Source organism: Fomitopsis serialis (genome assembly GCF_022376445.1).
Source record: "Fomitopsis serialis strain Sig1Antser10 chromosome Unknown B0H18scaffold_51, whole genome shotgun sequence".
In the NCBI taxonomy this organism is placed as follows: Eukaryota; Fungi; Basidiomycota; class Agaricomycetes; order Polyporales; family Fomitopsidaceae; genus Fomitopsis; species Fomitopsis serialis.
The window spans coordinates 88250-116114 of NW_025955011.1; the positions used below are offsets into that span (position 1 = coordinate 88250).

Below are 27865 nucleotides of genomic sequence, written 5' to 3' on the forward strand. Positions count from 1 at the left end.
ATGTCTTCCCCGCCCTCACGTTTCAATTGCTCCGACTCCCCAGCTGGCTTGAGTGAGCCCGGTCGCGGCACTGCGCGCGGTCCAGCGGCTTTCCTCGCGGCCCCGACGGCCTTTGCTGCGCTTCCCCTGCCTTCAGATCCCGTCGCGGGGGATGGTTTTGCGGCCACCGCCTTTGGTGCGCCCTTCCGTTCCACGCCCTGCCACTAACTACTGACCTACCTTGCGTGACGCGTATCAGGCAGCAACGCTGGTTCAGCAATTGCTGCGGAGCCTGGTTTGCCGGCGCGCGACGCGCCTGAGCAAGGTGAGCGTCCGGGCCCTGCTTCCCAACTCCCATCTCACCCATGTCCAAGGTCCTGCGACTGGGCCTGTTGCAGCGAGCCCGATGGGCCTCGCAGGCGGCGCTCCTCGCGAGATCTGGGATGCGTCGCCTCCTCCGGTTCCCCCGCCCCTGTACGGGGCACAAGACTTCCACCAGCAGTGGACCTGGCCGGCATACCTGCGTCCGGACTACAACCGACCCTGGACCCGTGCCACGGTGTCGTTACGTGACCTCCTCCGCACCATGATAGAGCTGGTCCGCGACATGCAGCCGCACTACCACGGCGACTCGCGCGGGGTGCCCGACCCGACGAACTCAATGTGAGTGCCCGGTCTCATGGCTACACCCGCGTACTCATTTTGCGCAGACGAAGGCATGCAACAGATGCAATCCGCGTGGGCCCCATGGTCCACGTGTACAAAATTCTCTGGCGGGAGAGGGGCCCTCCGCTCATGTGGTCGATGGTCGTCGTGGCGGCGCACCCGGAGCAGGAGGTGGTGCTTTATCGAATCGTGCACCACCTATGGTCAACAAGCGGCATGACGCACGCACCGGGAGCGTACGCGCCACCAGCGTGAATATGCGACGTTCTGTACGTATTGTATTCAATATCGAATGTACATAGTGTGGCAAATGCGTCAAAAACGCGCCTGTTCCGGACTTCAAGGCCACCGACTCAGAGGCCGGCATAGTGCGTACGACGTTGGAAATGCACGCAAACGAAATGCTGCCCAACTTACCGGCTGTCAACTAAAAGGCATAAGATTCCGCCTTATGCCGTTCTATCTCGGCGGCGTGCCGAATGCAGTCTCCGCCGAGGTGCAGGCAGAGGCCTCGTGCGGCTTCCGCGCCAGCCCGGTCTTCGAAAATCAGCGCGGAAGGCCGTGCAGGCGCCGGGAGGCCGCGGGCGCTAGCAATCGAAGACCGTGATCCTCGAGCGCTCGCCGAGATGATCAGATCACAGGCCGTCTGAACGGCATGTGACTGTTCTGATGGTGGCTGCGCGGTTTGCCCATCACTTAAGCCTCCAGTCCATCAACCGGACTTCAACGTCTCTCCCCCACCCCGCACTCATGCCCGCTTCGTCGCGCCCATCCCCTCGCCGTCTTCCCGCCGTTCCTGTCGGCCCTCGCGCCCCCGCCTCCTTCAGGCCGTCCGCCTCGGCCGTTCCCGCCACCTCCGCGACGCCCTCGCCCTCTGACGCGCCCCGCGCAATCCGTCCTGGCCCACGCGCCACGGCCTTCCATGCGACACCCCCCGCGCCCGTCCCTCCCGCAGCTGCGTGCACGGTCGACTCAAACCCGGCGGGGGCGGGTGTGCGTGGCCCTCGCCCCAAGCCCTGGCAGTCCAGCGGCGCGATGACCCCTCCGGCCGAGGCCTCCGCGGCCAGCACGGTCTTCTGTCCGGCCTTCACGGTCAGTCCGGCCTCTCTCGCACCTCCGGCCGTCGCCCGCGCCCTCCCTCCACCACCCCCTCCGTCGGTGCCGAGGCGACGCAGACCGGCGTGGATGACGCCTGCGTTGACGACCCTCCACCACCGCCGTACTCCGCCGCCTCCATCCCCGTTGTCGACCTGCCACAGCCCGTCTACAATAGACCAAGTGGCGCCATCGCAACGCCGTCGCGCTCCATCGGGCTGGAGGGTCTGTTTGAGCGGATTGACTGGATCATTGAGGACATGCAGCCGTGGTTCCCCGGACACGCCCAGCGCAGGGAGCTGCCCGCGAGCGAATGGTGAGTTTGTACTTTTGCGGCCTGTTCTTCTACTCACTTGTGGAAGGGCGAGCCCGGAGACGCTTATCAGGTCGGATGGAGTGGTTTTGACGGTGACGAAGCTCCTGTGGTCGCGATCGACGGGCCAGGTATTCTCCTGGCTCATGCAGGCGTGTCCGCGACGCCTGCGCAGGCAGAGGTCGTCCGAAGGTACGTGACGGACCTTTGTGAGCAGCACAGGCGTCGCTACCAGGTTGCCGCGGCGTAGACGTAGTGTAGTGTTTCAGCGCGCGGGCATTAATGTATTTGAACTTTTGCGCTTGGGAGTCCGTCTGGAAATCGATTGTGGTCTTTGTACGGTCTAACTGAAAGCGCATAAGGCCGTATTCATAACGACCCGTCGCGCCCTTGCGTCCTTCACCCGACGGTCGGCCGTCCAATGGTCTCGCCTCACTGGGTTCGGCGAGGGAGCAGCGCCACGTCACAATTTTGTTTGAATCACACGGTTGGCTTTGCCATCGCTGCTCTGCTCATCCCACGATGTCGCGACGTATCATACAGGCCGGAGTGAAGCCGCGGGCAAAGGTGATGCGCACGCGCGTTACCGAAACGTCGACGAGGAAACATATTCACTGGTGCCCGCAAGGTTTACAGGCAGAACGCAAATCGATGCACCCATCGCCGGGCCATCTGCCTCTGGGCCGTCCACGACCGGTCTGTCCTCGCAGCCACTTCCATCGGAACCAGCAGTCGACGACATTCCGAACTTCGACTTTGGGGACCCTGCAAACGCGCACCTACTTCCTGGGCATGCCCGAAAACGAGCGAAGACCAGGTTGGCCGGCTCGGTGCGTGTTATAGCTGGTCGTCCTTTCGCCGTGCTAATTTCTCGCAGACGCAGGCGGACTTTATGAGGGAATGGCTCCCGCATCGCGAGGACTTCCTTGAACGGCTTATTGATCTGGAAGCTCCACGCGAGAGGCGGCGGTGCGCCGAGTGCAACGCAGAATGGAGTCCTTGGAGATGCATTGACTGCATGGGCCAGCCGAGCTTTTGTACAGGGTGCTGCGTCACTGAGCATAAGCGAGACTTCCTGCATCGGGTGGAGCGTTGGATTTCCGAAGACGGTCCGTTGCCAGCTGACCCCGAAGTCCAGGAGCCTGACGAGGCGTCCGAGTGGGAGGATGTGGAAAGCGATCTCTTTCCCGCAGAGCCCTCGAGGCAGCAAGGGCCTGTGCTTGGAGAGTGCGGTATGTACTTATAACGGGGTCGGAAATGATTCTGACTCCAATCAAGGATTTTTTCAGACAAGCTCATTGTACAATGTTGGCGCCCGCCTCTTTCTCGGACATGGAGGCGCACCGTGCCCGCTTTTCTCCCTGATTAGCGGGGAAGGGTTGTGTCACAAAATTACCGTAGTCGATGTTACAGGGGTCCACCATGTTCGAGTCACGTTCTGCCAGTGCTCGAAGCCCGACAGCAAACCGCGGCAGCTTCTCGCGCTCGGACTCTATCCGGCCTCCGTGCTTGCCCCCCGCACCGCCTTCACCTTCCGAGTACTTGACGACTTCTTGTTGGCCAACAAGATTTCTGGCATTGCGGCTCAAAGCTACTTCGAGCGACTGCGACGGCTTACCAGCAACGCCTTTCCGGCCCGTGTTCCTGTACGTTCCGCTGAACCTCCCATGTCATTTGTCTCACTTGCACCAGGATCGATACAGAGAGCTCTTGCGGACCAGTCGGCAGTGGCGGAATCTCAAATATCGCAAATGGCATGGATATGGCCACGGACGGGGCCCCGTAGGTCCCGGGGATCTTGCATTGGGATGTGTTGCGTGTCCGCGACCCGGTGTCAATCTGAAGGACGGCTGGGACCGGGAAGCCAACCAGTGAGTACGTCGCGTATTAAAAATCACCGTACTCACCATTGGAAGGTGGAAATACACACAGTCATTCGTTATGGACGGTAATTTCAGCGCTGAGCATTTAAAAATGCGAAGCCCAAAAGAGGATGTGTCCCTTGCCGACGGTCATGGATTTATGGTAACGGAAGAGCCCTACAAATGCCACCTCAAAGAGGCCGTAGAGGTTCGAGAGGTGCGCATTCCATCGTTTGGAACACGCGCGCACTGACTTTGCGGAGAAATCGAGCTGTCATGCGCACCGGGCCGTCAACCAGGCTAATGCCGATCGCCACGACATGGAGGCCACCGGTATCGGAGCAGTAGCATGCGCGAGGCATGGCTGTTTTGTTCCCCATGCAGTGGTCGATTTTCAAAAAGGCGAGCGGTGTGTGCCGCCCACCAGCGTACTCTTTCGCTTCTGACACGCCTTCGCTACCCAGGCAAATGAACATGGACTATGCACTCTCCCAGGCCTTTCAGTTCTACGCCGGCCTGCAGACCTTCATTCTGATGTATGACATCGCCTGTCAGTATAGCAAAAATGCTGTTCCTCGGTTTACGAAGGCTTCGAAGCATTTGACGTGGCCGCTAATGGTGTTGATATTTTGGGGAATCGGCCTCTTCCACATCCACGGCCATCAGCGAGACTGCCTGCCCAAGTTTTCACCGGACTTTATTCCTGGGGCAGTGTAACGTACTCAAATCACGCCCGCAGATGCAGTGTATCCAATCTCTATTCAGGAGAGTATCGTATACGCATAGGGCATCTTTAGGCAGTAATAGTGAGGTAGTTGAGGCTAAGGTAAGTGCGCTGGCGCGCCATACGAGACGAGAGAGCAAACATAGCCAAACATACATGATAAGATATACTATAACGGGTAGGTCTTGATGACCCCCGAATAGACCCGTTACACTCTCCCCCACTGGACTCGTCTCACGAGTCCCAGCGAAAGACAATGAAGAGAACATACCATGCATATCTTCTTGTAAGAGATTACTCACCTCAGGTACAGGTAAGATAAACTGTGGGCCGGGTCTCGGAACACAGCAATCTATGTAGTGCCCACAGGGTCTCCGTGAGCTGACTACATCCTGAAAGTACCCGAGATAGAGCAATCAATGTAGTGAACATCCCATATGGATGTACACAGCATGATCTCGTGGGCATTGAGTATGTTCAACCATCTGTGGTACAACATACTGCAACAGGTATGAAAGAAACATAAAAGAAAAGAAAACATATCATCGCGCCAGCGTACTACTCGCCTGCACCTGAACATACAATGTGTTCAGGCATACAGGAGAGCCTCAAAAAGCGGACTACTACTCTGAGTAGTAGTCACCACCATCATCATCATCATAGTCACCATCCTCGTCATCATAGTCATCATAGTCTTCGGCAGAATATGCAGAAGCACCAGATGCAGACGAGGCCATAGGTGAGCTATGGTCATACGAGTCTGACTCATAATAGTCATCAGAGACTACTACTGAGTCGACCTCGTCATCACCTGGACCACCATCATGTTCCGAAGCCTGAGAGTGCTCGGACTCAACATCATCGTGGTCAGATGGTATGTCAGGGGTGGAATCGTAAGACTCATCACCATCTGATTGACTCCGAGTCGAAGTCGGGACAAATCCACCACCCATGCCATAGAATACTGACCTACCAGCAGTAACATCGACTGCTGGTTGGTAAGTAGCTACGAAGGGCACTGATTGATCCCAGAGCTGAGCATAGACCCATTCACGGAGTGGTCGTAGCAACCGAGGCTCGGACCACGATAGTTCGTAGTCTATCGGCCGCACTTCCACAGCCCGTTGGAAGTGATCGCGGGCTCTCTGAGCCGCTCGGGTGTACGACTCCGGTCGCGGAGACATGTCATTGAGGACATCTCCCCAGTCGAGGCCGCTGACCTTGAGTTCAGCCCATGCCTTCCAGTCCCCAGCTTGCTCGGCCTTCGCAGCCTGAGCCAGCTTGAGTTCGAACCGGTCGGTCACAAAACTGAAACACTCGGCTCGCAGGTGCTCAGCAGTCGGCCACCGAGTATCATCAATATACTCGGAGCGCGCGCCCGCTGTTGGAATGGTACCAATCATGTCGAAGATACCACGCGACATGCTCGGCTTCGAGAATGTCGTCGCAGGTACATGGGTCTGTACATCAAGCCTCGCGCTCGATGTCCAGACCACATGTGTCTCGTCTACTCGTTCCGACCCCAGTACATCGCGACTCGATGTACTGGTATTCGTCCGAGTCAAGCGGTCACGATTTGCCGTGCCGCTCCCTTCCCCCCTTTGGACTGAACCTCCCCGGTAATCGGTGAAGGCGACAGTCTTGTCGCGTACACGCGAGGTTGAATCCTCGTGGATACGGCGATAGCCTGGTCGCGCGGAAGGTTGTTCACGTTCCGTCAGCGGACGTGAGCGTTCTGTCGACGTCGCCGGCCTTGCTGTCGAGTGCGACGAGGTCGGTATGCCCGTCGTGGACATATTGTTCCTCCTCGGACGCGATGTCTGGTCCGTGTGCGTACGGGAAGACGTGGCCACCATGTCTGACGGACGTGGTGACTCAGTCTGTGCTGTACTTGTACTTGTACTCGCCCACTTGCTAGCTGACGAGTATCGGGCGATGAGCGCCAGGCGGTTTGATTCCAGCTCGGCCATCGAGTACGATGAGGTCAGTACGTCCGGCGACTCGGGCGTACTGTGCCTCGTCGATTGCTCGGCGACCCGCTTGGCGGTCTTGGCGGTCGAGGTCGTGCGCGCGCGCGAGGTCGGTTCCTCGTGCGTGCGGCGGGTATCCGACAAGTAGGGGCTCGACATGGGTGCGTCGAGGTGGACGTGCGTCCGCGCAGGTCTTGGCCATCGCGTTGACTCGTACTTGATGTCGGTCGGGCCGTGGATCGCGAAGAAGTCAGTACACCTGGCTCAGGTGTACTGCCCTTCTCGTCTTCATTGGCCTTGTCAAGCTTCTCGTTCGTCGCGAAGCTGACCGACTTGCTGGTCTGAGTGTCGGACGACCTGCCCGGCTTCCTAGTCTTCGACGAGGCTGACTGACGTGAGGATGACAGTACATCCGACAGAGTGGGTGTACTGCCTTCCTTCACGCCGTCGTGCTCGCGCGGGGCGGTCTTGTCGCGAACCTCGCGTGTTGTCGAGGCTAATGTGTGCCGTGGTGTCGACGAGCTCGCTGTGCTCGGCGACGGCATCTTGACGGGGGATGTACCGCGCACGTCCGAGGTCGACTCTTTGTGCGCACGGATCGGAGCTTGATCACGTAGTGCGGGGGCCTGTACCGCTCGTACGAGCTCGAGTGATACGGCTTGTCTTGCGCACGAGTTACAGTACTCGAGGATGGGGCTGCCGACGAAGTCAGTACATCCTTCGAGTTGGATGTACTGTCCTTCGCTGAGCACTCGTCCATCGTAGTCGGATCCTTGATGCCGGACGACACAGCCAGTGTCGACTCGGGAGACTTACATTCCGTTGACATGGAGGCAGTCAACATGCTTCTGAACGCGTCGACTGCAGCCTTGTCACCGGTGTTGATCTCGCCGGATACGTTGAGCAACGAGCTCTCCGTATGCGGTGATGTCTTGAAGACAGTGTAGGCGAGTCTGCCTCTCGCGGTGTCGAACCAGTGGCAGACGTCAATGCGGATGAGTCGATCGACGTGCTCAGAGGTACGTCGATGGCGACAACATCGCAAGCGTTGGGCTCGCCGTGTACGGTGAGTGAGGTGCTCGCCATACGAGACGAGGATGTCTTGACGATGGTGTCAGACGCGTCGGTCATGTTGGATCGTACGCCAATCGCGTCGCTGGGCATTGCATTGGCGATGTACATGTCGGATATGCTCTTGGGTGCATCCGACAGGGCGCTATTGCTGCGTGATGTACCCACGACGAGCGACGGGCTCGTCGTGTAGCACTTCGGCTGCGGGATAGGGAGAGCCGGTGGCGAAGGAGGTGCCAGCAGTGAACTGAGTACCCTCGACCAAGGTCCGGCCTTAGGGGTGGACGCAGACGCGCCGCTTGGTTGTACACCGGTTGCATCGCAGGGCGTGGTCTCCGATATGGAGGTTAGCGTACCGCGCACGCACAAGGTCGGGTCCTCGTACGTGCGGCGGGTACCCGACGCATAGCGACTCGATGCAGACACGTTGAGGTCGGACCTGCATGGACGTGTGTCTTTGCCATTGACACGGCCTGCCATGGACACCAAGTCCTTGCGGGTCCGTGTACCAGATGACAGGTCTGGTTGCAGAACCATCGACGGAGCTTCGTGCTCGCGCACGTCTTCGTCATCGACACGGCCTGCAAGGGACGTAGAGTCCTTGCGGGTCCGTGTGCTAGATGACAAGCCCAGAGGCCGGGTCTTCACGCCTTCAGGCTCGCGCTGGTCTATCTTGTCAGACCCGTCGTGAGCCTCGCGTGTTGCCGAAACCGATGTGGGCAGCGATGTCGATGAACTGGTGGACGTGCTTCTGAGCGCGTCGATCGCGTCGTCGTCGTGGGTGTGGGCCTCGCCGTGTACAGTGAGTGCGAGGCTCGTTGTACTCGACGATGGCACCTTGATGACGTAGGAGGACGCGACGGCCATGCTTGATCGCATGCTGTCTGCATCGTTGGACGGGGTATTGACCAAGCTAGCCTTGTGTCTTGACGAGCTAGGCGTGGCCGACGTGCTTCTGGGTACGTCGGCGACGGCCTGGTCGCAAGGGTCAGCCTTGTCGGATACGTGGAGCGAGGCGGCTGCTGACGGAGTCAGTACATCCTTCAGGTTGGATGTACTGCCCTTCGTCGAGCACTTGTCCCGGTCAGTCTCGTCGAGTACGTTGGCTGACAAGCTCTGTGTGCTCGACAAACCTGTCTTGACGATGGAGGTGGACGCGCCGAGCGTGCTTGATTGCACTCCGGCTGCGTCGCCGGGCGTAGCAGTGACGATGGTCTTGCACCTTGACGGAGGAGACGTCGTCGACGTGCTTCGAGGTACGTCGACGGCGACCTGGTCAAAGTTGCGAGTGTTCGTCTTGGCGGTGGAGACGGATGCGTCGGACATGCATGATCGCATGCCGACGGTCTCGCTCAGTGTAGCTTGAACCGAGCTTGACTTGCACCTTGACGAAGGAAACGTCGCCGACATGCTTCTGAGTACGTCGACGACGACCTGGTCGTGGTTGCAAGTCCCAGTCTTGGAGGTGGAGGTGGATGTGCCAAGCGTGCTCGATCGCACGCTGGTCGCATCGCTGGACGCAGCGAGCACCACAGGTACACTAGGTGTCGATAGGCTGACCGACATGCTTCTCTGCACGTCGGTCAGGATCCTTCGCATATGACCTGCGTGTCCTGTGTCTTGATGCTCGGACTCAGAACCGTGGACGGTCCCTTCCCCCTCCTCCAAAATTGCAGAAGGAATTGGACTAATACAGTGTACGTCGAGCGAGCTGTTGCTCGACGTACCCAGTACGTGGGGTTTCGAATCCGCGGCGAGCACGTTTGGGCGTATCTCGCGCGTGTTGCTGGGCTCGTCGACAGTGAGCACGTCAAGCCTCGAGCTCGGCGTGTTCTCTGTGCGAGGAGCAGGTGTTGTAATAGAATAAGGAGACGTGTCGGTCGTGCTGTGTGGCACGCCGAACACGTCGTGCGTCATGACGCCGCTGGGCTCGGTAACCAGGCCGTTACAAGGACTTGCTACCCCAGGACTGTCGCCGATGCTTGTTGCCGCGAGCTCGATGCTCGTGGTACCATTCATCGGTGTGGGCAGCAGACGCGTATGCGTCGAGACGGGAGCCCGACGGTCACAGACAGTGGTTACATCGAACCTCGAGCTCGTTGTACTCCCTGTATGACGTGCGGATGTTGCAATGAAAGGATGAGAGATAGAAGTAAAATACGCGTCTGTCATGCTCGATTGCATGCCGAACACGTCGTGCGTCGTGACGGCGCTGGGCCCGTTAGTCAGGCCGTCGGACGGATACAGTGGCTCCGTGAGGTCATCAACACCGGGTGCAGCGAGCTCGATGCTCGTTGTACCATGCGTTGGTGTGGGCACTGGACGTGAAAATGTCGACATGGAAGCTTGAGGGGTCGCGGCGAGCAAGCTTGAGGGTGCGTCGCGCGCGTCCCAGGACTCGGTTGCGTGTACGTCGGGCGGAAGGCTCGACGTACGCATAGCGCGAAATGGTAGAGAAGAAGAAAAGGACGACCCGGTAGAACTAGCGTGTTCTCCGGGCGCGTCGCTACGCCAAGTAGGGGCGTGCTGGATGGCGATGAGCGCGGACGGAAGTGCGTCGCTCGCATCCAGAAGGAAAGCATCGGGGGATACATCGAGCGACAGGCTCGACGTATCCGCCGCGTGCGGTGGTAAGGAAACAGAGGGAGACGGCCTGGCAGAGCTCGACGACTCTCCAGACGCGCCGTCTCGCGAGGTATGAGCAGCAGGCACACTTGTAGTGCTACTGCACAGGCCCAGTACCCGGTCTTCAACGTCGGAGGGACACGCAACGTACTCAATGTTCGTTGTGTTGTCTCCCAACGCGGGCACTGCGGCTGGTGACGTGCGTACCGGGTGCACCTTTGCAGGGTGTACCTCGGGGCCGTCGCTCGCGCATGAGAGGTCGGCGAGCGCGCCGGGTACATTTGCGAGTACGCCGGGCGCAGCGTCGTCCTCCTCGACAACCTGTACATCGAGTAGTAGGCTCGATGTACACGCTGTGCAGCGGTTCGTAGAAGGACGGGGTACGTCAGACGTGCAGCAATGTACGTCCGACGGGCTACCCTGCAGAATGTCGGGTACGACGCTGGAGTCGTCCCAGGAGACGAATGTTCCGTCTTCGTGGCCAGCAGGGCGCACGACGGGCTTCTCGTGCGTCGATACGCCTGCTGGCGCGGGCAGTGGCGATGGAACGGGCACGTCGGACGCGCAGCTCTGTGCGTCTGCCGTGGTACCGTCCAAGGCGGTGGGTACGACGTATGAGTCGTCCCGGAAAGCAGAGGTGCCGTCTTGGTGACCAGCAGGACGCACGACGAGCTTCTCGTTCGTCGATACGCCTGCTGGCGCGGGCACTGGGAGCGGAGGCGGCGAGGCAGGGACGGCCAGCGAAGGCGTACCTGCGGTTTTCGAGCCGTCGTGCTCGTTTTCCATGCTCGTCCCGCGCCCTTCCCCCTCCTCTCTCTTCCTCCCCTTCTCCCCTTCCTCCTTCTGCGTCCCTTTCGCGGCGTTCTCGGTGGCCTGAGCGACCTTGTGGCTCGGCGCTGGACTTGCACGCGCGTTGTGCGAGTCCTGGGCCGCGCGGCTTTGTTGCATGTCGCCTGGGTCGCAAAGATCCGGATAGAAGTCGCCAGGGTAGAGAGGAGAGGAGAGGGGATCGAACGGAGGTCTCGCGGATGAAGTTGGAGGCCCGGGAGAGGAAGGAGACGGCGGTCTTGCGTCGCCTGCAGGGTCTTCGCGCGCTGCTAACTGAACTGACGGGAGTTCAGCTAGCCAGTCGCGGATTCGCGCGTTCCTGCCCGTTGGGACAGAACACGCGTCTTGATGCGCGTTCTGGCGGTCGAGACGGGTGCCCGGAGGGAGGTCGTCGGCGAGGTGGTGGCGGTCGAGAGCAGAGCGTTGGGCGCTAGCTCTCTGAGCGCTCACCGCCGACACGGGCTCGTGACGCTCAACACTTCTCGTGTCGAGCGCGTCGCCGGCCGTGTCGAGCGCGTCGTTGCTCACGTCGAGCGCGTTGCTCGACTCGAATATAATATTTTTATGTCGCGGCTCATTTCTGAGCGCGCGACGCGTGAACTTGCGAGTTCCGTCCCGTTCTCGCTGGGCACACCGTTGAGTTGTGTACCTATCCCTTCTCGGGCGCGGATACGGGTCGGCTCGGCCTCTCGCTCGTTGAACTCGGGCTCAGGCTCGGCGACGGCGGCGCCGTCGAGCCTAGCGCGTGCACCACTCTTGACAGTGGTGCCGAGCTCGTCGGCTGGGCTGGAGCAGGCGGAGACGGGATCTCCGGGCGGCTCTGAGCAAGCTCGACTTCGGGCTTGAGCTGCTCAGAGCGCGGTGCGCATTCGACCTTGCGGTCGGATGCTACCTGCTCCGTGAGTGCTCCGGCTGAGTTCTCTGGGTCGGAGGACTCAGTCCGGGCGGTCTTCGAGCGGGAAGACCTGCTACGGCTGCTGGCCTCGGTCAACGCGTTGTCGACCGATTCCAGCAAGTCCGTTTGGAGTTGCTGTGACTCCTCGAGAGCGGAGTTGATCCGCTGTTGGCTCGCGGCTGCCTCTACGAGGGCAGCCTCCATTCGCTGTTGACTTGCGATGGATTCCGCGAGCACTTCGTTCAGCCGCTCTTGACTCGCGGCGAGCTTAGCTCGGATTTCCGCGCGCAACGCCTTCAGCCTGCTGCGGGTTCCACTTCGGGACCCGCGGCTGCTGCGCGTGGGCTCGGAAGTGTTGGTTGTCGACTCGGCCATATTCTTGAGATATTGCGAGGTCGACTAGAGTGTTCCAAAAAAGCATAGGTTCGAGTTCAAGTTCGAGAGTTGTAGAGTTTGTTGCCAGTAGTAGTTCCCCAGAATAGAAGTCTGTTCGAGAGAAGCAGAGGACTGCAAAAAAGTGTAACACTCAAATCACGCCCGCAGATGCAGTGTATCCAATCTCTATTCAGGAGAGTATCGTATACGCATAGGGCATCTTTAGGCAGTAATAGTGAGGTAGTTAAGGCTAAGGTAAGTGCGCTGGCGCGCCATACGAGACGAGAGAGCAAACATAGCCAAACATACATGATAAGATATACTATAACGGGTAGGTCTTGATGACACCCGAATAGACCCGTTACAGTCTACGAACACGCACCCTCATGACAACTCCGAGTCCACGGGCTCAGACGCCACAGGCGAGCAATCAACTTCGCAGCCAGTGTGGCCGGCCTCAGGCTCCACCATTGATTCTGAAGACGAGACTTCGGTGAGCATACATGCACTTTTGTATCTGTGAGCTAGATTCTAACATTGCCCTGCTAGTTTGCGAGTGTAGTCGAAGACTCACCAGCCATGACCCAAATCTGTGACGACGAGCCGAGTGACTCCGAACAAGACCGCCTCGGGCCTGAGATCGCTGTGGTGGAGGCTCGCCGCAAAGTCGATGAACTGCTTCGCGACTTACGCCAAGCTCGCAGCATGTCTGGCGGCTCGGAGGAACCCGAGACCGCAATTGATGATGCGTTGAATGTCCTGTCATACCGGGATTTCCCAGCTCTCAAAGCAGCACAGACTCGACTCACCTTAAAGTCGAAAGACAAGAAACTTGATGTTGTCTTCCGCAGCCGCATCACGGCAATGGTTGGCACTCTCAACCTCTATCTTGACCCGGCTCTCACCTACACATGGCGGGAGTCATCAGTTCTCGCAGCAAAAGCCGCTGGACGCAGCTCCGAATACGCACGAACAATTCGACGGTGGCTCCATCAGTATCTGAACTCCAACAAGCTCCCGCTGCACCGATACTGTCGCCCACACCGTTCAATCCTTGACGACGAGGACCTCTCCGCAGCAATACAAGCTCACCTCATGTCCATCGCGAAAACCGGTTACATCCGCGCAAAAGATATCGTTGACTTTGTATCAACTCCGGACATGCGCGACAAGCTCGGTGGCAAGTTAACGATCTCCGAGCGGACGGCACGTCGGTGGCTGCACAAGCTCGACTGGCGCTACAAAAGGCTCGCGAATGGCATGTACATTGACGGCCATGAACGCAGCGATGTTGTCGAGTACCGCAGCAAGTTTGTTGAGCGCTGGAAGGAGTATGAAAAGCGGATGGTGACTTACGACAATGATGGCAACATCTGCCACATCCCGAAAGGCTTCCCAATACCTGGTGGTCGCCCATTCCGGCTCATAGCGGCGACCCAGGATGAATCAACATTCTATGCCCATGACCGCCGAAAGACGAAATGGACCCACAGCTCCGAACGTCCAAAGCCGGTCCGCAAAGGCGAGGGTTCGTCGTTAATGGTGTCCGATTTTTTGACAGTAGAATGGGGTCGACTCACACATGGAGATGAGTAAGTCTGCCACAAACAAATTTTCATGCGATTGAATGCGCAACTGATTGGGCATGTTGCATGTAGAGAGGCACGAGTATTCTTTGAAGCGGGGAAAAACCGTGATGGCTACTTCGCGACCGAGGAGTTACTTGCACAGGTCGATAATGCAATCGATGTCTTTGAGGAGAAGACAAACGGGTTTGCTACGGGACTCTTCCTCTTCGATAATGCTCCCAGTCACCAGAAGCGAGCGCCGGACGCCCTGTCCGCACGCTACATGCCGAAGAACCCATCGCAGACGTGGGTACCGAAGGGCGGCACCCGCATGCGTCATGGTCAGCTTCCCAGTGGCGAACCGCAAGATTTCTACTTTCCGGATGATGACCCTCAGCACCCCGGATGGTTCAAGGGCATGGAGGTCATCATCCGGGAGCGTGGATTATGGCCAGACAGCGGGTTGAAAGCCCAGTGCGTCGGATTCAAGTGCGAATCTGGCAGGACAGATTGCTGCTGCCGCCGTCTTCTATTCACACAGCCAGACTTTGTGAGCCAGAAGTCTCAGCTGGAAGAGCTGATTGAATGTCGCGGTCATATCTGTGACTTCTATCCCAAATTTCATCCAGAATTGAACTTTATCGAGCAGTATTGGGGTGCATCAAAGTACCTTTACCGTTTATCCCCGGTGACATCTGACATGCAGCAGATGAGGGAGAATGTCAAGGCATGCCTTGATGCTGTTCCGTGGACTCGCATTGTAAGGTAAGTGATCTAGTCTATCCCTGCCATCCTTTGTTTGTGTTGATTTCGGACATCCGTAGATATGCAAATCGCTCTGCGCGCTTCATCTCTGCATATCAGCAAGGTCTCGATGGCACGGAGGCCTACTGGGCTAACCGAAAATACCACGGACATCGCACACTACCATCGAGTTTCGTCGCACAGATCAGGGATGACTGTAAAGAACTAAATAGGCATTCGTAACACCCTCCTCCTCCTCCTCCTCTCGTCTGCTATCGGGCGCTTATGTTACATCGGTTCTGAGGCTGGGATTTGGCCGTGTAAATTGATTATGTAATTGATTACGTAAGGGGGGTGGTACCTGGCGTCCTCTACCTTATGCTGCGATGCGCACGGACCACGCAGCGAGCAGCGGAGGGGCGGCGCGCACCGAGGCCTGTTCGCGCCGAAGGAAGGTGGGGGCTGCCCGGGCCCTTGCTGGCTAGCCCGAAGCCGAAGTTGGCCTTCGATCTCGCGCCAGAATCCTTCCACACCTGCGCTGCCAAGCCCGGCACGCTGAACGGTTAGCTGAGGTCCCTCGCGTTCGCATCCTTGGAAATGGGCGGGTCGAGCTTGCTGAGCGAGGGGCAGTGTCGCCCTTGGGAGACGTCGCACGCGTTGTCCTCCGAAGGTGCACCGGGCGAAAGAGGCGCGGGTGCGGCGCTTCGCATGTACCGCATGATGCAGTGGATGGGCGAGCGCATGCCGGGTGTTTCCCGAAGGGCAGCGAGGGGCGCGACAGGGCAGCGGGCGGCAAGCGCCTGGACTGCCAGGCTTGCGCATTCGCAGCCGCGCCCGCAGCAAGTCGAAGCTGCTGGCACTTCAAATGAGTGGGCGGCAGCTGGCTTGATAACCCGGCGAGCTTACCTTCTTGATGCGGCAGCACTGGAGGTGCGCGCGCTGCAGCACGAAGGCCGCGGCGAGGTGGTGGCAGCCTTGCCTTGCTGGCACACCCAGCCAATGGCGAACAGGGCGAGGGCAGAGCAGCCAGGGGTGCAGCATTCGTCCCGAAAGGGTCAGAATGAAGACCACGCTGGCTGGTTACCGCGACACGCTGCTCTGCGGCGGGTGACCTGCGAGGGAGAGGCTGCGAGGGAGAGAAGAGGCCGGCCGCGCGTCGCGCGCAAGGGCCACCTGCGTTCCCACGGTTTGGGCGCCTCGAACTCCCGGTGCAGCTGCTGCGCGCCCGGGCCCTCAAAGAAATAACTGCAGCATTCCCAGCAGCTCTGAGTGGTGCCTGTGCTCATTCGTGCTCATTTGCACTACCCATTGAGCCTTTTCTGCGCTGGGTGATCAATTGATTACGGGCAGGATTGTGATTCGTCAAAACATTGCTTATTTCTGTGTGCTTGTAGTGAGTCACGAAGTAACTGAAGGCTGGTGTCGGGCGCATCGGAGGCTCATTGCACACCCACCGTAGTACCATTCACATACCTCGACTCGGACATATCCAGTTGCAAGACCATTGTATTTCCTTGTATGCGATGTCTTTGGTGTTAGAGGCAGGGCTGATCTCTAAACAGAAAAAGCAGATCTGCGAAGTGCTGTGATGGACAGTCAGACGAGTCCAGCAGGTTCCTTCGACCTTCGGGGAGAGTTCTATAGCCGATTCAATCAATATGTAACCTCTGTCCAGGCCACTATGTCGGCTCCGACCGATTCAACTGTTCTTGAGCGCCTTGGAGACGACCTGGACCAATTCTCGCAGCTCGTCCACCAGGTGAGTAATCCTAAAAATCAGAACTTGGTGCACAATGATGATGTATTGCTGTAGCATGTGTCGGTATTTCCCCGCGATGATCTGCAAACTATACAAAATGGGCTTTCGACGATGCAGTTCGACATTCGAATGCAGTATCGTGACGCAGTCGACCGGTCCCACCATGGCCGGCCCATTATCCTGGCCGAGGAGCACACCGGTGGCCGCGGCCGCCCCCGATATGTCATTGATCGCGACTGGCTTGCGTGGGCCTATCAGCAGCGGTCCACATCCGGTATTGCGCAGTTTCTGCAAGTTAGTCGCACTGTCGTCCGCAACGCGCTGTTGGAGTATGGAATCGCCGAACCACAAGCTAGCCCCTTTCCCCTCGTACAATCGTCTAGTGAGACATCCGAGCCACATGAAGAAGGAGCAGACGATGACCTCCTCCATCCTGTGCGCGCTTGGCCGCCTGAATCTCAGCCGCAGGTCGCGTCGTATACAGGTCCACTGTCTACTCTCACTGACAGTGAACTTGATGATTTGATCTTCCGCCTGCGGCAGCACTACATTCGGGCGGGACTTGCAATGCTCGATGGGATGCTGCGAAGGTTGGGCCATCGCATTCCTCGCACTCGAATTCGCGAATCTCTTCTCCGCATTGATCCTGTTCACCGGGTCTTCGAGCGGATCCGGATTCGCAGGCGGAAATACCAAGTCGCAGGGCCAAATGCCTTGTGGCACCACGACGGGCAACATGGTGCGCTCCGAGTCGTCGTTCATGTGAGAATCGCAAGTGCTCATACCCTCCAACAGGTCTTATTCGGTGGAAAATTGTCATACATGGCTTTATTGATGGCTACTCCCGGCTGATTGCCGCGCTCCGGGCGCATAACAATAATCGGGCTGCTACAGTGCTGCTGCTGTTTCTGCAGGCGGTGTATGTCTTTGGTGTCCCATCTCGGGTGCGGGGAGATCATGGAGTCGAGAATCTGGCAGTGGCCTAGTGGATGGAAGCGAACCGAGGTGGGCAGCGTGGGTCATACATTTGGGGCAGGTATGTACTGCACACAGTATCATCGGACAATATTTACATTGCCCCGCAGAAGCATACACAATGTGCGCATTGAGCGCCTGTGGGTTGACGTCACTGCACAGGTCGGATCAAAATGGGCAGAGTTCTTCATGCAGCTGGAGCTACGGTACGGCCTCGACCCGCAGAGTGACCTCCATATCTGGTTGCTCCAATACCTTTTCCTTGATGACATCAATGCGGAACTCGAGTTCTTTGCTGAAGGCTGGAATCACCACCGGATCCAAATCCGCAATGGTCCGAATTGCTCTCCAGCAGACATGTTTGGCTTTGACATGCTCGTTCATGGTGTGCGGGGTGACCAGTTGCCAGAAGAGGCTCTGAGCGAAGAGGAGTTGGAGGTGTATGGAGTTGACTGGGAAGCGCTCCGCGAGGAGAGGCTATTACACTCGCATCATGCGAATAATGCTCACGATGATGGTTGGTCATCATGGATTGGTAGGTCAGGTCCTCCAGAGCACATGAACGAAGTACCAGTTCAAGCTTTGGAGGATCCAGCCCTTACCAATCTATCCAATACTCTGGCAGAGCTCCGAGATGTCATTCATCCATGGGCTGGTCGCGCTGATAGCGAGAGTCTGACTTTGCGCTGGATTAACTCGCTTCTTTTATTACAAGCTAGGTACCCAAACTTGTTTCTGTAATATGTAGCTACACCGACTCAACTTTCACTTGCATATCGCCTCAGGGTCATCTGGAGTGCCGTGCAAATAGAACATCTTTGTCTATTCTACGAGAACACTTTCACCGACTGCGACGTACAGTCGTACTTGCCACATCTGCCCGTCGACTCTCTTGTTGCTGCGCCTCAACACTTGACTGGCAGGGCCCGGCGACCGGCGATATACGTCGCCTATCCATCTCAGACTCCACCCATTATGCGTCTTCCGAAAATCGATGCCGCGACCTTTCGGCGTGATTGTTTGAGTTTGACATCCCAATCGAGAACGCGCAGTGCGTCGCCGGGAGTACCCTGTATCTATGCGAGGTAGTCCGGGTTGTACGGGATGAATGATTATCTTCCCGCCGAACGACCAGTTTGTGGCCTCCGCAGTGTGCGATCTTGCGCGCAGGTCGATGCACCGTGACCCGCAGCTGAGCAAACAGTCTAAAAACTGCAGCTAACCTCAATGTTAGCAACAAGCTTGACTCGGGAATGCAAGTGTCACTCACACATTGAACCGGCTTGCCTTGCATGAGCGCGGCATCGTGTTCGGGGGGCAACGGGCTCTAGTATGAGTAGTCACGGCGGAAGGCAGACATCAACGTAGACATGGAGCAGATACATATCGAGTACTTCCTGAGTGTTGCTACGAGCGGTGTGCTGTGTATCAATCTCCCCGAGGTTGTTTCGGATGCTCTTCGCGCGCGGACATACGTCCTACATAGTACAGGGTCAGTGAAATGCAAGATATGTCAATAGGCATTCGCTGCACCAGCGTGTAATACAGTCAGCACGAATCGCGGTCGGTTTACCGTCGCACTCCGGACGAGCATGCGGTCAGCTGCGTACACACACTCAAGGACGGACACTTGCCCTCGTCGCGCATCTATAAAGCCGTCGCACCGATGATGCCCAGGCACGTCGAAGTGTTGGTACAGTGCACCATCGCTTCGACGGGCGTGGGCAGGGCAGGGACGTCGCGTAGTGCTATGGTGGACCAAAGGACATCGTCGTGGTCAGCGGCGCTGCACGCGCTGCGACCATCGAAGGCGGGGTATGACACGTCGCGCCAGCAGATGCCATAGCTGGTGGATCGTCAGGAACGAGGTCGTCAGCATTCAAGAGTGGTGTTAGAGGGGACCTACCATGGTGACCGGGTGGTAATTGGATTCGTTGGCGTCGGGCGTAGTGATCCCACCGCAGGTCGTCAGGTTCGTGGTACACTGTCAAGCAGAAAACGTTAGGAAGCAGCGACGGAGTGGGAGACCGGCTTATGTAGAGTGAATCACCAGTGTCACGAGGAGCCTTGCTCGCGCGGACATGTTGTTAATGCTACGTTGAAGGCCGATCACCGTCGCGATGTTCCTCGGCACACTGCGTGGCCGTGCTTGGCGGAACACTCCTGGACAGGGCAGGCTAGGGTTCGCAGACGTTCGGCGGCGCGGGCAGCCAACCGTCTCCGGTCTGACATGTTGGACCGTGTCACGTCGGGGCCTTTCAAGCGGGCGTCCGGGGAGGCATATTTGAGTGCGAGTAAGCATCTGTGAGTATACGTACCTCGCCAACCCATCTCCCTTCCCAGCTGACGTCTGCATGTGCCTCAGCAACAGGGCCGTCTTCGCCAGCACTCTCGCCACGCCCCGGGCAAGTTTCGAATCACTCGCGCTCGTCTCTGGCATCCCCACTTGCGCCTTTCTGGACGTGACAAGACACGCTTCAGATGGGTTGACGTGTTGGCTGGGATCGTCCTCGCAACACAGCATGGTCGCCGTTGGCTCCTGCATGTTCCTGAACATGAGTTCTCTCGTAGTCGGCTCGTCTGAGTACCTCACCCTCGGGCTGGCCGCCATCCTCTGCCGCGCTTGCCTCGGCTTCGTCGCATACCCAGTGGTCGTCACCACCAAGACGTACGTTCACCCTCGACGGCATCACGCTCTGCTACATTGCAGGTGCTGACCAGTGGTCCGGTTCGCCACGCTACGCTCGGCTGACGAGGGCCTCGTGCCGTGTCCTAGGACGTCCGACAGCCGCCTCGCATACTCCGTCTTGCATGACGCCGTGTCGTGTGTCGGTGCGTCTCAGTCTCACGTGCTGCCTCTCCCGCGCTACCTACGTGACTAGGACCGACAACCGTTGGCAAATTGCCTCCTGGGACGCCCCCATGTCTTCACCACATGCTATTATCGCCTGGCGAGTCTGGCTGCGGACGCAGCAGCGGTCGGGACGTGTCTTGAAGGCCTGTGATGCTCTGCTTGTTGACCAACGCTGCCGCGGTGTAACCCGTCAATCCGGGCCGTACAGCCTACATGTTTTGGTGAGTGGGCCCTGCTGGTTGGCCTGGTCAGTCCGTGTGAGACAGTGAGATGGCCTGAACAACAGGATGGAGTACTTACCGTGACCTGTTCCGCCCGGGGGCGGCTCCCGTGTACTCAGACGTCGGGCTCTGATAGACGCACGGTCAGAACGTGTCACGGCGTGTCGTGCGGAGCTTCGGCATGTCCTAACCGTGTGGTGTAGACTGTGCAACCCGGGCTTGCACGGTCTCTGTGACGCGGTCTGCGACCGGCAGTGAACTCGGTGCTGTGACCGCTGCTCAAGAGAGCCCCGCGGAACGAATGGGACTGCACTGGCGAGACTCGAAGAGACAGAGGTGCCGGAAGACACGGAACATGAAATGAAGTTGGGGTAGAGAGGATGGAAACGAAAAAGAATGCGAACACACAAGTAGAATGGACGAAGGAAGGATGCACCGTGTAATGGACGTGCACATACAAGTGTACACGACACGTTAATAGAGAGAACACAAGCATCAGTAGGCGCCTGAGGTCGCTGCTAAGCGCCCGCCTTAATGCTCCTCCCCGTCGCAGCGTGGAAGATTAAGACTTCAGCTCTGAGTCTCAGGTAGTATTTTGTGCATTATTTAGGATCGCGCAGAAGAATAGTGTCGGGAAACACAGATACTCACACCAGTTCAATAGTACGGCTGAGCAAATGCGCCACCGCGACCGGCGCTTCTGGTCCTCAGGCGCGCCGAACGCAAACTCGGCGCTAATGACTCTCAACGCCTCCCGAGACTGCTGCCACCATCTCGGACCAACAGCAACGCGCCAGAAGCAAAAGCCGAGCGCAACAAGCACAGACGAAGGAGATACAAGGATGAGGGGCAGGAGCGACGGACGCACAAAAGGATAGCAGAGGCATGAAAATCGATGGTGAGTCATTAATTGCATACCTACTAGTACTAACACACCCCATCCTCTCGCGCCCACCGTCCTCTTGCGCCCTTAGCTCGACCACTTACTTGCTCGCTCACCCGCTTTTCCATTGACCCGCTGTCCCATTCACCCACCATATCGCTTGTTTCGCCGCCCCTCTCTCCCGTCGTCCCTCTCGCTGCTCACCCGCCATTCTGATTACCCGCCGTCTCGCCCATCCACTGTTTCACTTACCACTCGTCCCTCTTGCCCTGTCATCCGCTCGCCCACCATCTCGCTCGACCTGTCGTCAATGAGAAGTTCGGCATACCCACCCGTCTCAACCGTCTCACCCGCTCGTCTGCTCGCGCAGGCGCACGCACCATTCGTCTGCATGCCCACTCTCACCTCTTCGCTAGCTCGCCCACCCTCCCGCTCTCACATGCTCGCCCATTGATGATGCTCCGCTGGACACGCACTTCAGGGAGGATGGATTGCGCGTCAGCAATGCAGGACGTACGGGAATGAACAGCGCGGAAGACTTACCGCAGTCAATGCATTGGCGCATGCTGGACGTGTGTCGCAGTGACACTAGCCCGTGGACGAGGCGCGTTAGCACGCGGTCAGGCAGAGGGTGCGATGTAAGTACTGGGACCACGAGAAGGGCGGGGTGGCTCGAGATCTGGAGGGAGAGAACGTGGGCTAGGGGTGCGATCAGGCAGTGTCCACGCTCGAACTTAGTAAGTTCGAGCGCGGAGCGGGCTAGGTACGAGAGTAGGAAGGACTCAGTCTCTTGATGAATGCGAAAGCGACTGAGGTGCGTCGTCTGTGAGGCTAGGTATATAAGGCTAACGATCATCTATCCTTCAGGTACCATAACACGTTGCGCGTACATCGCGCTATCGTCGGGCTGCTGCGCCCGACACTCAGCTATGTTCCGCCTCCCGATGTACCCGACTCTTGGTTTTCCACAGGTGTCCGTCGACGTTGACACGTAAACACCTCACAGAAGTGTGCTCGACCAGGATGGACATGCGGAGACTGTCATTGGCCAGCTCGCTCGCCAGTGCTCAATGTCGGCTTGCTTGTCGCCTCGCTCGCCCGGCGCCCGCCATCTCGCTCGTCCGCACTCACACTTGCACGTGTGCCCACCATCCCACTCGCCGACTGACTCGCCATCTTGCTGTCTCGCGCAATGTCCCGCAGTAACAACCACAAGACGAACACGTGTGACTGTTACGCCCACACACCCTCACACCCTCACGGCCTCTCTTGCCCACAGCCTCTTGCCCACAGCCTCTTGCCCACAGCTTCTCGCCCACGGCTCCTCTCGCCCTCTCGCCTACTCAGCCACCCACTCACCGACTCCGATCTCGAAGTTCAAGGAGGCTGTCGAGAAGAACAACTGGCCTGCTGATCTCCGTGTCGCTCTGATCAGTTCTTGCACCAACTCTTCGTACGAGGACATGTCCAGCGCTGTTTCTATCGTCAAGCAAGCTGCCGACCACGGTCTGACGACCAAGAGCAAGTTCACCGTTACTCCCGGTTCCGAGCAGGTTCGTGCGACCATCAATCGCGACGGCTACATCGCGACGTTCGAGGTTGGCGGTATCGTGCTCGCCAACGCGTGCGGTCCTTGCATTGGTCAGTGGGACAGGCGTGACGTCAAGAAGGGCGAAGTCAACTCGGTCATCACCTCCTACAACCGTAACTTCACCGGCCGTAACGGCGCTAACCCAGCCACGCACACTTTCGTTGCCTCCCCCGACATCGTGACCGCCTTCGCGTTCGCTGGTGACCTCCGCTTCAACCCCCTCACCGATACCCTCAAGGGCGTCGACGGCAAGCCGGTCAAGTTCGTCGACCCGACCGGCGCTGACCGCCCACCGAAGGGCTACGACCCCAGAGAGAACACCTTCCAGCCTCCCCCGCAGGACCGTGCCAGCGTCCAGGTCGCCGTTGACCCCAAGTCTGACCGCCTTCAGCTCGTCACGCCTTTGTTGATGATCATTGTCTGCAGCGACGGATCACATCTCTGCTGGTGGTCCCTGGCTCAAGTACCGTGGTCACCTCGAGAACATTTCTCGTACGTAGTGTCTTGTCTTTGATCTGTGCTTATTCCTGACGGCTCCGCATAGAAAACTGCCTGATCGGTGCCATCAACACTGAGAACGGCGAGGCTAACAATGTGAAGAACCAGATCACTGGCGAGTACGGTGCAGTTCCCCAGACTGGTGCCTACTACCGCGACCACGGCATCAAGCGGGTCGTCATTGGTGACCATAACTACGGTGAGGGTTCGTCGCGTGAGCACGCCGCTCTCGAGCCCCGCTTCCTTGGTGGTATGGCTGTCATCACCCGCTCGTTCGCCTGTATCACGAGATGAACCTGAAGAACCAGGGCATGCTCAAACTCACGTTCGCCGACTCCGAGGACTACGAGAAGGTCAGCCCTCACGAGCGCGTCAACATCGTCGTGTTGCGCTCGAGTCGTTCGCGCCTGGCGAGAACTTCACGCTCACGCTCAAGCCCAGTGGTGGCCCCAAGGAGTAGGTCTCGCTCACGCACAACTTCAGTACGCGCCACCGCCGATGTAGACTCCGGTCTGAACGAGAAGACTGCGGCGGCCAACTCGCCACTGCACTTCGTGTACACAGCCTCTCTGATCTCGACATTCGCCCTCTCCATCCACGAGTCCCTACGTGATGCCGTGCAATGTGCATGGAGCTGCGCTCGCCGTTCCGCCGTTCCTCAAGCTTGGCATCCTCTCGATGCTCGCGCCCGCATTCAGCCTGCGAGTAGACCGCGGGTGAGAGTGCAGGCGAGGGCGAGGAGACTGGTGAAGGTACGAGCACGAGGAATGGTGTGGCCGAGGGCGGGTGGATGGTAGGAATGGGCGGGCGCGAGGGCAAGCGAGCAGAGGGGGATGTATGCTGGCAGAGGTGTTTTCTGTAGTTTGGACTTGGTGACAAGGCCCTTTTCATGGCCTCTGGCCAATCCATGGCCTGCCACTGCGATATCCCTTGGTTGTGTGTGAGTTCCCGTGCTGTACTGCCGCGCCTGTGCAGAATATGCACCACTGCGCTGCACAGAAGCTCGGCGCATTAATCGCCTCGGTGCGCACACGCACACCGACCTTCGCTCGGCCACACGACTCGCTATTCGCCTGCGCACCTCGCCTCTGTGCGCCCAGCTGGACATTGACCCATACTATGTTGAGTACTATATTACGATGTTGAGTACTGTGATATGACGTTGAGTACTGTCACTTCCCCATCTGTGATTGCATGCTGCCCCTGCCATTGACTGCGATGGTTGTCTGTGATGCGCGTTCGTGCAGATGCTCTTTCCTGTCGCACTTGAAGATCTTATGTAGATTGCATACACCTCTTAGGTATCGTGTTACAATATATACTGCTATCTGTGATCCAAGTCAAGTGTTTGCCTATCTTTGTAACGACTCAAGCACTAGTACCATCTTGACCATCCTCTATACCATCTTCTAAACTATCTGCATATTCCTTAGCAGCCTGCTCAGCCGAAATAAGCCCTTCATGATACCGCTTCCATGTCGCCGCAAGGCGCATGCTGCTGACGATGCTCAGACCTTCTTGTGCGAAAGGTGGCACAGTCTGGCCAGGCTCGCATGCAAGCATGCTTGTCCCATGAGCGAGGCGCGGTTGCCAAGCAATGAAGGTGTTCGCAGATTGCTCGATCTTGATCCCATGTGTAGCGATATAGAAGCTACCACCCTCGCTTGTATTCCGGCCTGTTGTCCAGGAATATGCAAAGCAATGAGGTTGGTGCTCCCAGTGAATTGACCTGTTCTAAGAAGTCAGCACTGCACCAGGAAAGCGATGCAGACAGCCTTACCGCGCATAATTGGCACCCATGACTGCTGCTGGTGGTGCGAGTTGCTCATGCGCAAATCCAACCACCTTAGCTCCCTTCTGAATGTAATACTCACCTTGCCCATCATTCGTTGCACCCATCGTGTGGTTTGCATCCATGCGGCAGAGTTGGTTAGACTCGAGATACTTGTCGAGGTCAGCCAGGAGCTCACTTGGAAGACGAGCGCGCATCATGTTCCAGAATAGCGCAAGGGAGGATGAGACAGCCATGTCGTGGCTGCGGAGGAATTCTGCTGTATGCTTCTTCGAGAGGATGTTCCGCGTCCAATCGAAGCAGGGATGCGAGCGGGAACCAGCTGAGTAGCCGACGAGGACCAGCTTCCCCGTATCCTCCTTCTGTTGCAGCTTGTCAGTACCCAGCTGTTACACAAGAAGTAAAAAACACTTGCGCAAACTGAGCGCTTGAGGCCAACAGCCTCAGCAACCACAGCACTGACCCACGCGACAACCTCAATATCAGCGCAGAAGTCGCAGATAACCACACATATGATCTCGCCTGTGTTGCTGTCGCGGATGATAGCATTCTGGTCTGCAGCAACGATGTAGGCTAGCTGCCCAGGATCCTCGACCATCATCTCGCGGCGCGAGTGCCTCTTGTCAGATAGCGGTTTGTCGTTGACCCAAGCCTCCCATACACCTTTGGTCTCGGGAGACTCGCAGACCCATTTGAAGAGGTCAGGATCGGCCTTCTTCAAGCAGCGCAGGTGGATCGTGGGGACAACGTTCTGAAAGGCGGCCAGTTTGGCTGCCTCAGAAGCAGGGCCGAGCCCAAGCTTGGAGACGAGCCGAGCGTGAGTCCGCCTCTGGCTGTTGGCCTTCTTCGTGCGATATGACAAAGCTGCACGAAGTCGTTTCGGTAGGTTTGCATCGTATTTCTTGCATTGTTTGACGAACTCAGCGAAGGGTTCCCGCCCAAGATCGATTGGGCTGCCCTTCGTGTGCCGCGCGAGTAGGGCAGCGAACTGGTCGCGGTAGGCCCGTGTTTCGGAGCGCCGCAATGAAAAGAGAGTGGGTGTTTTTTCGAGTCGAGCACAAAGTGCGAGAAATGGACCGCGCGGAGCCTTCGTGAGCGATTGTCGGGAGCGGACCATCACAGCAAAAATTGGGTGCAGCGAGCGGCGGAAAGCCTTGCGAGCGCTCGCCGCCCCGCCCGCCCAAACCGTGGGAACGCAGGTGGCCCTTGCGCGCGACGCGCGGCCGGCCTCTTCTCTCCCTCGCAGCCTCTCCCTCGCAGGTCACCCGCCGCAGAGCAGCGTGTCGCGGTAACCAGCCAGCGTGGTCTTCATTCTGACCCTTTCGGGACGAATGCTGCACCCCTGGCTGCTCTGCCCTCGCCCTGTTCGCCATTGGCTGGGTGTGCCAGCAAGGCAAGGCTGCCACCACCTCGCCGCGGCCTTCGTGCTGCTGCGCGCGCACCTCCAGTGCTGCCGCATCAAGAAGGTAAGCTAGCCGGGTTATCGAGCCAGCTGCCACCCACTCACTTGAAGTGCCAGCAGCTTCGACTTGCTGCGAGCGCAGCTGCGAATGCGCGAGCCTAAGCCCCTGCTACCCAAGACCTTCCAGGCACCCTCTCCCACGATTTTGCCCTCGCACCTGCTCCGCCCGCCGCCCGCCGACCTGCCGCACCCATTCCCACCGCCGTCTTTTGGGAAATGCTCCGCATGCACGCGCCCGGCCACCGCATCTCTCGGTGCGTGCGAGGCGCCGCGCCCGCGCCTCCCTCGCTCGGCGCACCGCCAGAGGACAGCGTTTACGTCGTCTCCAAGGGCTGCGCCATCCTCGCGTCGCCCCCGCTCAGCCAGCTCGATCCGCTCATTTGCAAAGACGCGAACGTGAGGTACCCCAGCTGGTGGTTCGACGCGGCTTTGCAGCGCAGGCGAGGAAAGGACTGCGGCGCGAGATCGAAGGCTTCGGGCTACTCAGCAAGGGCCCGGACAGCCCCTACCTTCCTTCGGCGCGGACAGGCCTAGGTGCGCGCTGCACTTCTACTGCTCGCCGCATGGTCCGTGCGCATTGCTGCATAGGCCTCGACCAGCCGCACTGCCGCGTCCGCACGCACCCTAACGACCTCTCGGGGCCGCCGCTTGCCCGCACACGGAGGCCCGATCCACCGATGCCAATACCTGGGGCGCGGGTGCGGCACTGCTTGCGCGCGGGCTCGTGGGCGGCGCCGCCGGTCCGTGCGCATCGCCGCGCAGGCCACGACCAGCGGGGCGGCCGCGTCTGCCCATACCCCGGCGACCTCTCGACGCTGCGTCCCCGACTGTCGATGAGCACAAGGACAAGCAGGATGTTAGGGCTCGGCGGTTCGAGTCCTGGACACAGGGGGCGGGCTACCCGGCGAGACTAACTATGGTGGTCGCTCGGCGACCGGGTCTTATGGGATAAGAGTCGTGAGGTCGTTAAAGGGGCGTAGAGCCCGTGGAGGTCGTACGAGGACTGTTGAGTCCTCGTTAAGTTCGTTCACGCGGCTGTTGAGCTCGCGCTGGCAGTCGGCGACGAGCCGGACTGTAAAGGAGTCGGCGACGAGCCTATCCTAGGCGCAGCGACG

The 27865-nt window shown here is 58.5% G+C and overlaps 8 protein-coding genes across 8 annotated transcripts; 6 read left to right on the plus strand and 2 right to left on the minus strand.

The window, feature by feature from the left end:
* Window positions 1–900, plus strand: B0H18DRAFT_1120721 (uncharacterized protein; the record flags this gene model as incomplete). The annotated part of the gene is made up of 4 exons (XM_048034193.1): window positions 1–175; window positions 239–304; window positions 354–642; window positions 690–900. 4 exons carry the CDS (start codon window positions 1–3, stop codon window positions 898–900), a joined length of 741 nt encoding a protein of 246 aa, XP_047891571.1.
* Window positions 901–2936: 2036 nt separating this feature from the next.
* B0H18DRAFT_1183398 (uncharacterized protein) lies at window positions 2937–5089 on the plus strand. The gene is made up of 6 exons (XM_048035989.1): window positions 2937–3166; window positions 3213–3699; window positions 3746–3924; window positions 3970–4132; window positions 4179–4324; window positions 4380–5089. Exons 1-6 carry the CDS (start codon window positions 2946–2948, stop codon window positions 4630–4632), a joined length of 1449 nt encoding a protein of 482 aa, XP_047891572.1. The 5' UTR covers window positions 2937–2945; the 3' UTR covers window positions 4633–5089.
* Window positions 5090–6936, minus strand: B0H18DRAFT_502516 (uncharacterized protein). Its single transcript, XM_048038338.1, has one exon. The coding sequence runs from the start codon at window positions 6766–6768 to the stop codon at window positions 5263–5265; it is 1506 nt and encodes a 501-aa protein (XP_047891573.1). The 5' UTR covers window positions 6769–6936; the 3' UTR covers window positions 5090–5262.
* A 6046-nt stretch (window positions 6937–12982) lies between these two features.
* B0H18DRAFT_1085810 (uncharacterized protein) lies at window positions 12983–14958 on the plus strand (the record flags this gene model as incomplete). Its single annotated transcript, XM_048031963.1, has 5 exons — window positions 12983–13270; window positions 13325–13995; window positions 14062–14659; window positions 14681–14736; window positions 14796–14958. 5 exons carry the CDS (start codon window positions 12983–12985, stop codon window positions 14956–14958), a joined length of 1776 nt encoding a protein of 591 aa, XP_047891574.1.
* A 1345-nt stretch (window positions 14959–16303) lies between these two features.
* Window positions 16304–18190, plus strand: B0H18DRAFT_879111 (uncharacterized protein; the record flags this gene model as incomplete). The annotated part of the gene is made up of 4 exons (XM_048040672.1): window positions 16304–16474; window positions 16664–17213; window positions 17453–17459; window positions 17563–18190. The coding sequence occupies 4 exons, from the start codon at window positions 16304–16306 to the stop codon at window positions 18188–18190; spliced, it is 1356 nt and encodes a 451-aa protein (XP_047891575.1).
* Window positions 18191–22599: 4409 nt separating this feature from the next.
* On the plus strand, window positions 22600–23956 carry B0H18DRAFT_956104 (aconitase family-domain-containing protein; the record flags this gene model as incomplete). Its single annotated transcript, XM_048042431.1, has 6 exons — window positions 22600–22631; window positions 22687–23342; window positions 23425–23490; window positions 23543–23701; window positions 23731–23849; window positions 23894–23956. 6 exons carry the CDS (start codon window positions 22600–22602, stop codon window positions 23954–23956), a joined length of 1095 nt encoding a protein of 364 aa, XP_047891576.1.
* A 908-nt stretch (window positions 23957–24864) lies between these two features.
* On the minus strand, window positions 24865–26405 carry B0H18DRAFT_1120727 (uncharacterized protein; the record flags this gene model as incomplete). Its single annotated transcript, XM_048034194.1, has 3 exons — window positions 24865–25225; window positions 25277–25674; window positions 25752–26405. The coding sequence occupies 3 exons, from the start codon at window positions 26403–26405 to the stop codon at window positions 24865–24867; spliced, it is 1413 nt and encodes a 470-aa protein (XP_047891577.1).
* A 214-nt stretch (window positions 26406–26619) lies between these two features.
* On the plus strand, window positions 26620–27284 carry B0H18DRAFT_1120728 (uncharacterized protein; the record flags this gene model as incomplete). Its single annotated transcript, XM_048034195.1, has 3 exons — window positions 26620–26754; window positions 26833–27004; window positions 27055–27284. 3 exons carry the CDS (start codon window positions 26620–26622, stop codon window positions 27282–27284), a joined length of 537 nt encoding a protein of 178 aa, XP_047891578.1.
* Window positions 27285–27865: the final 581 nt, after the last annotated feature.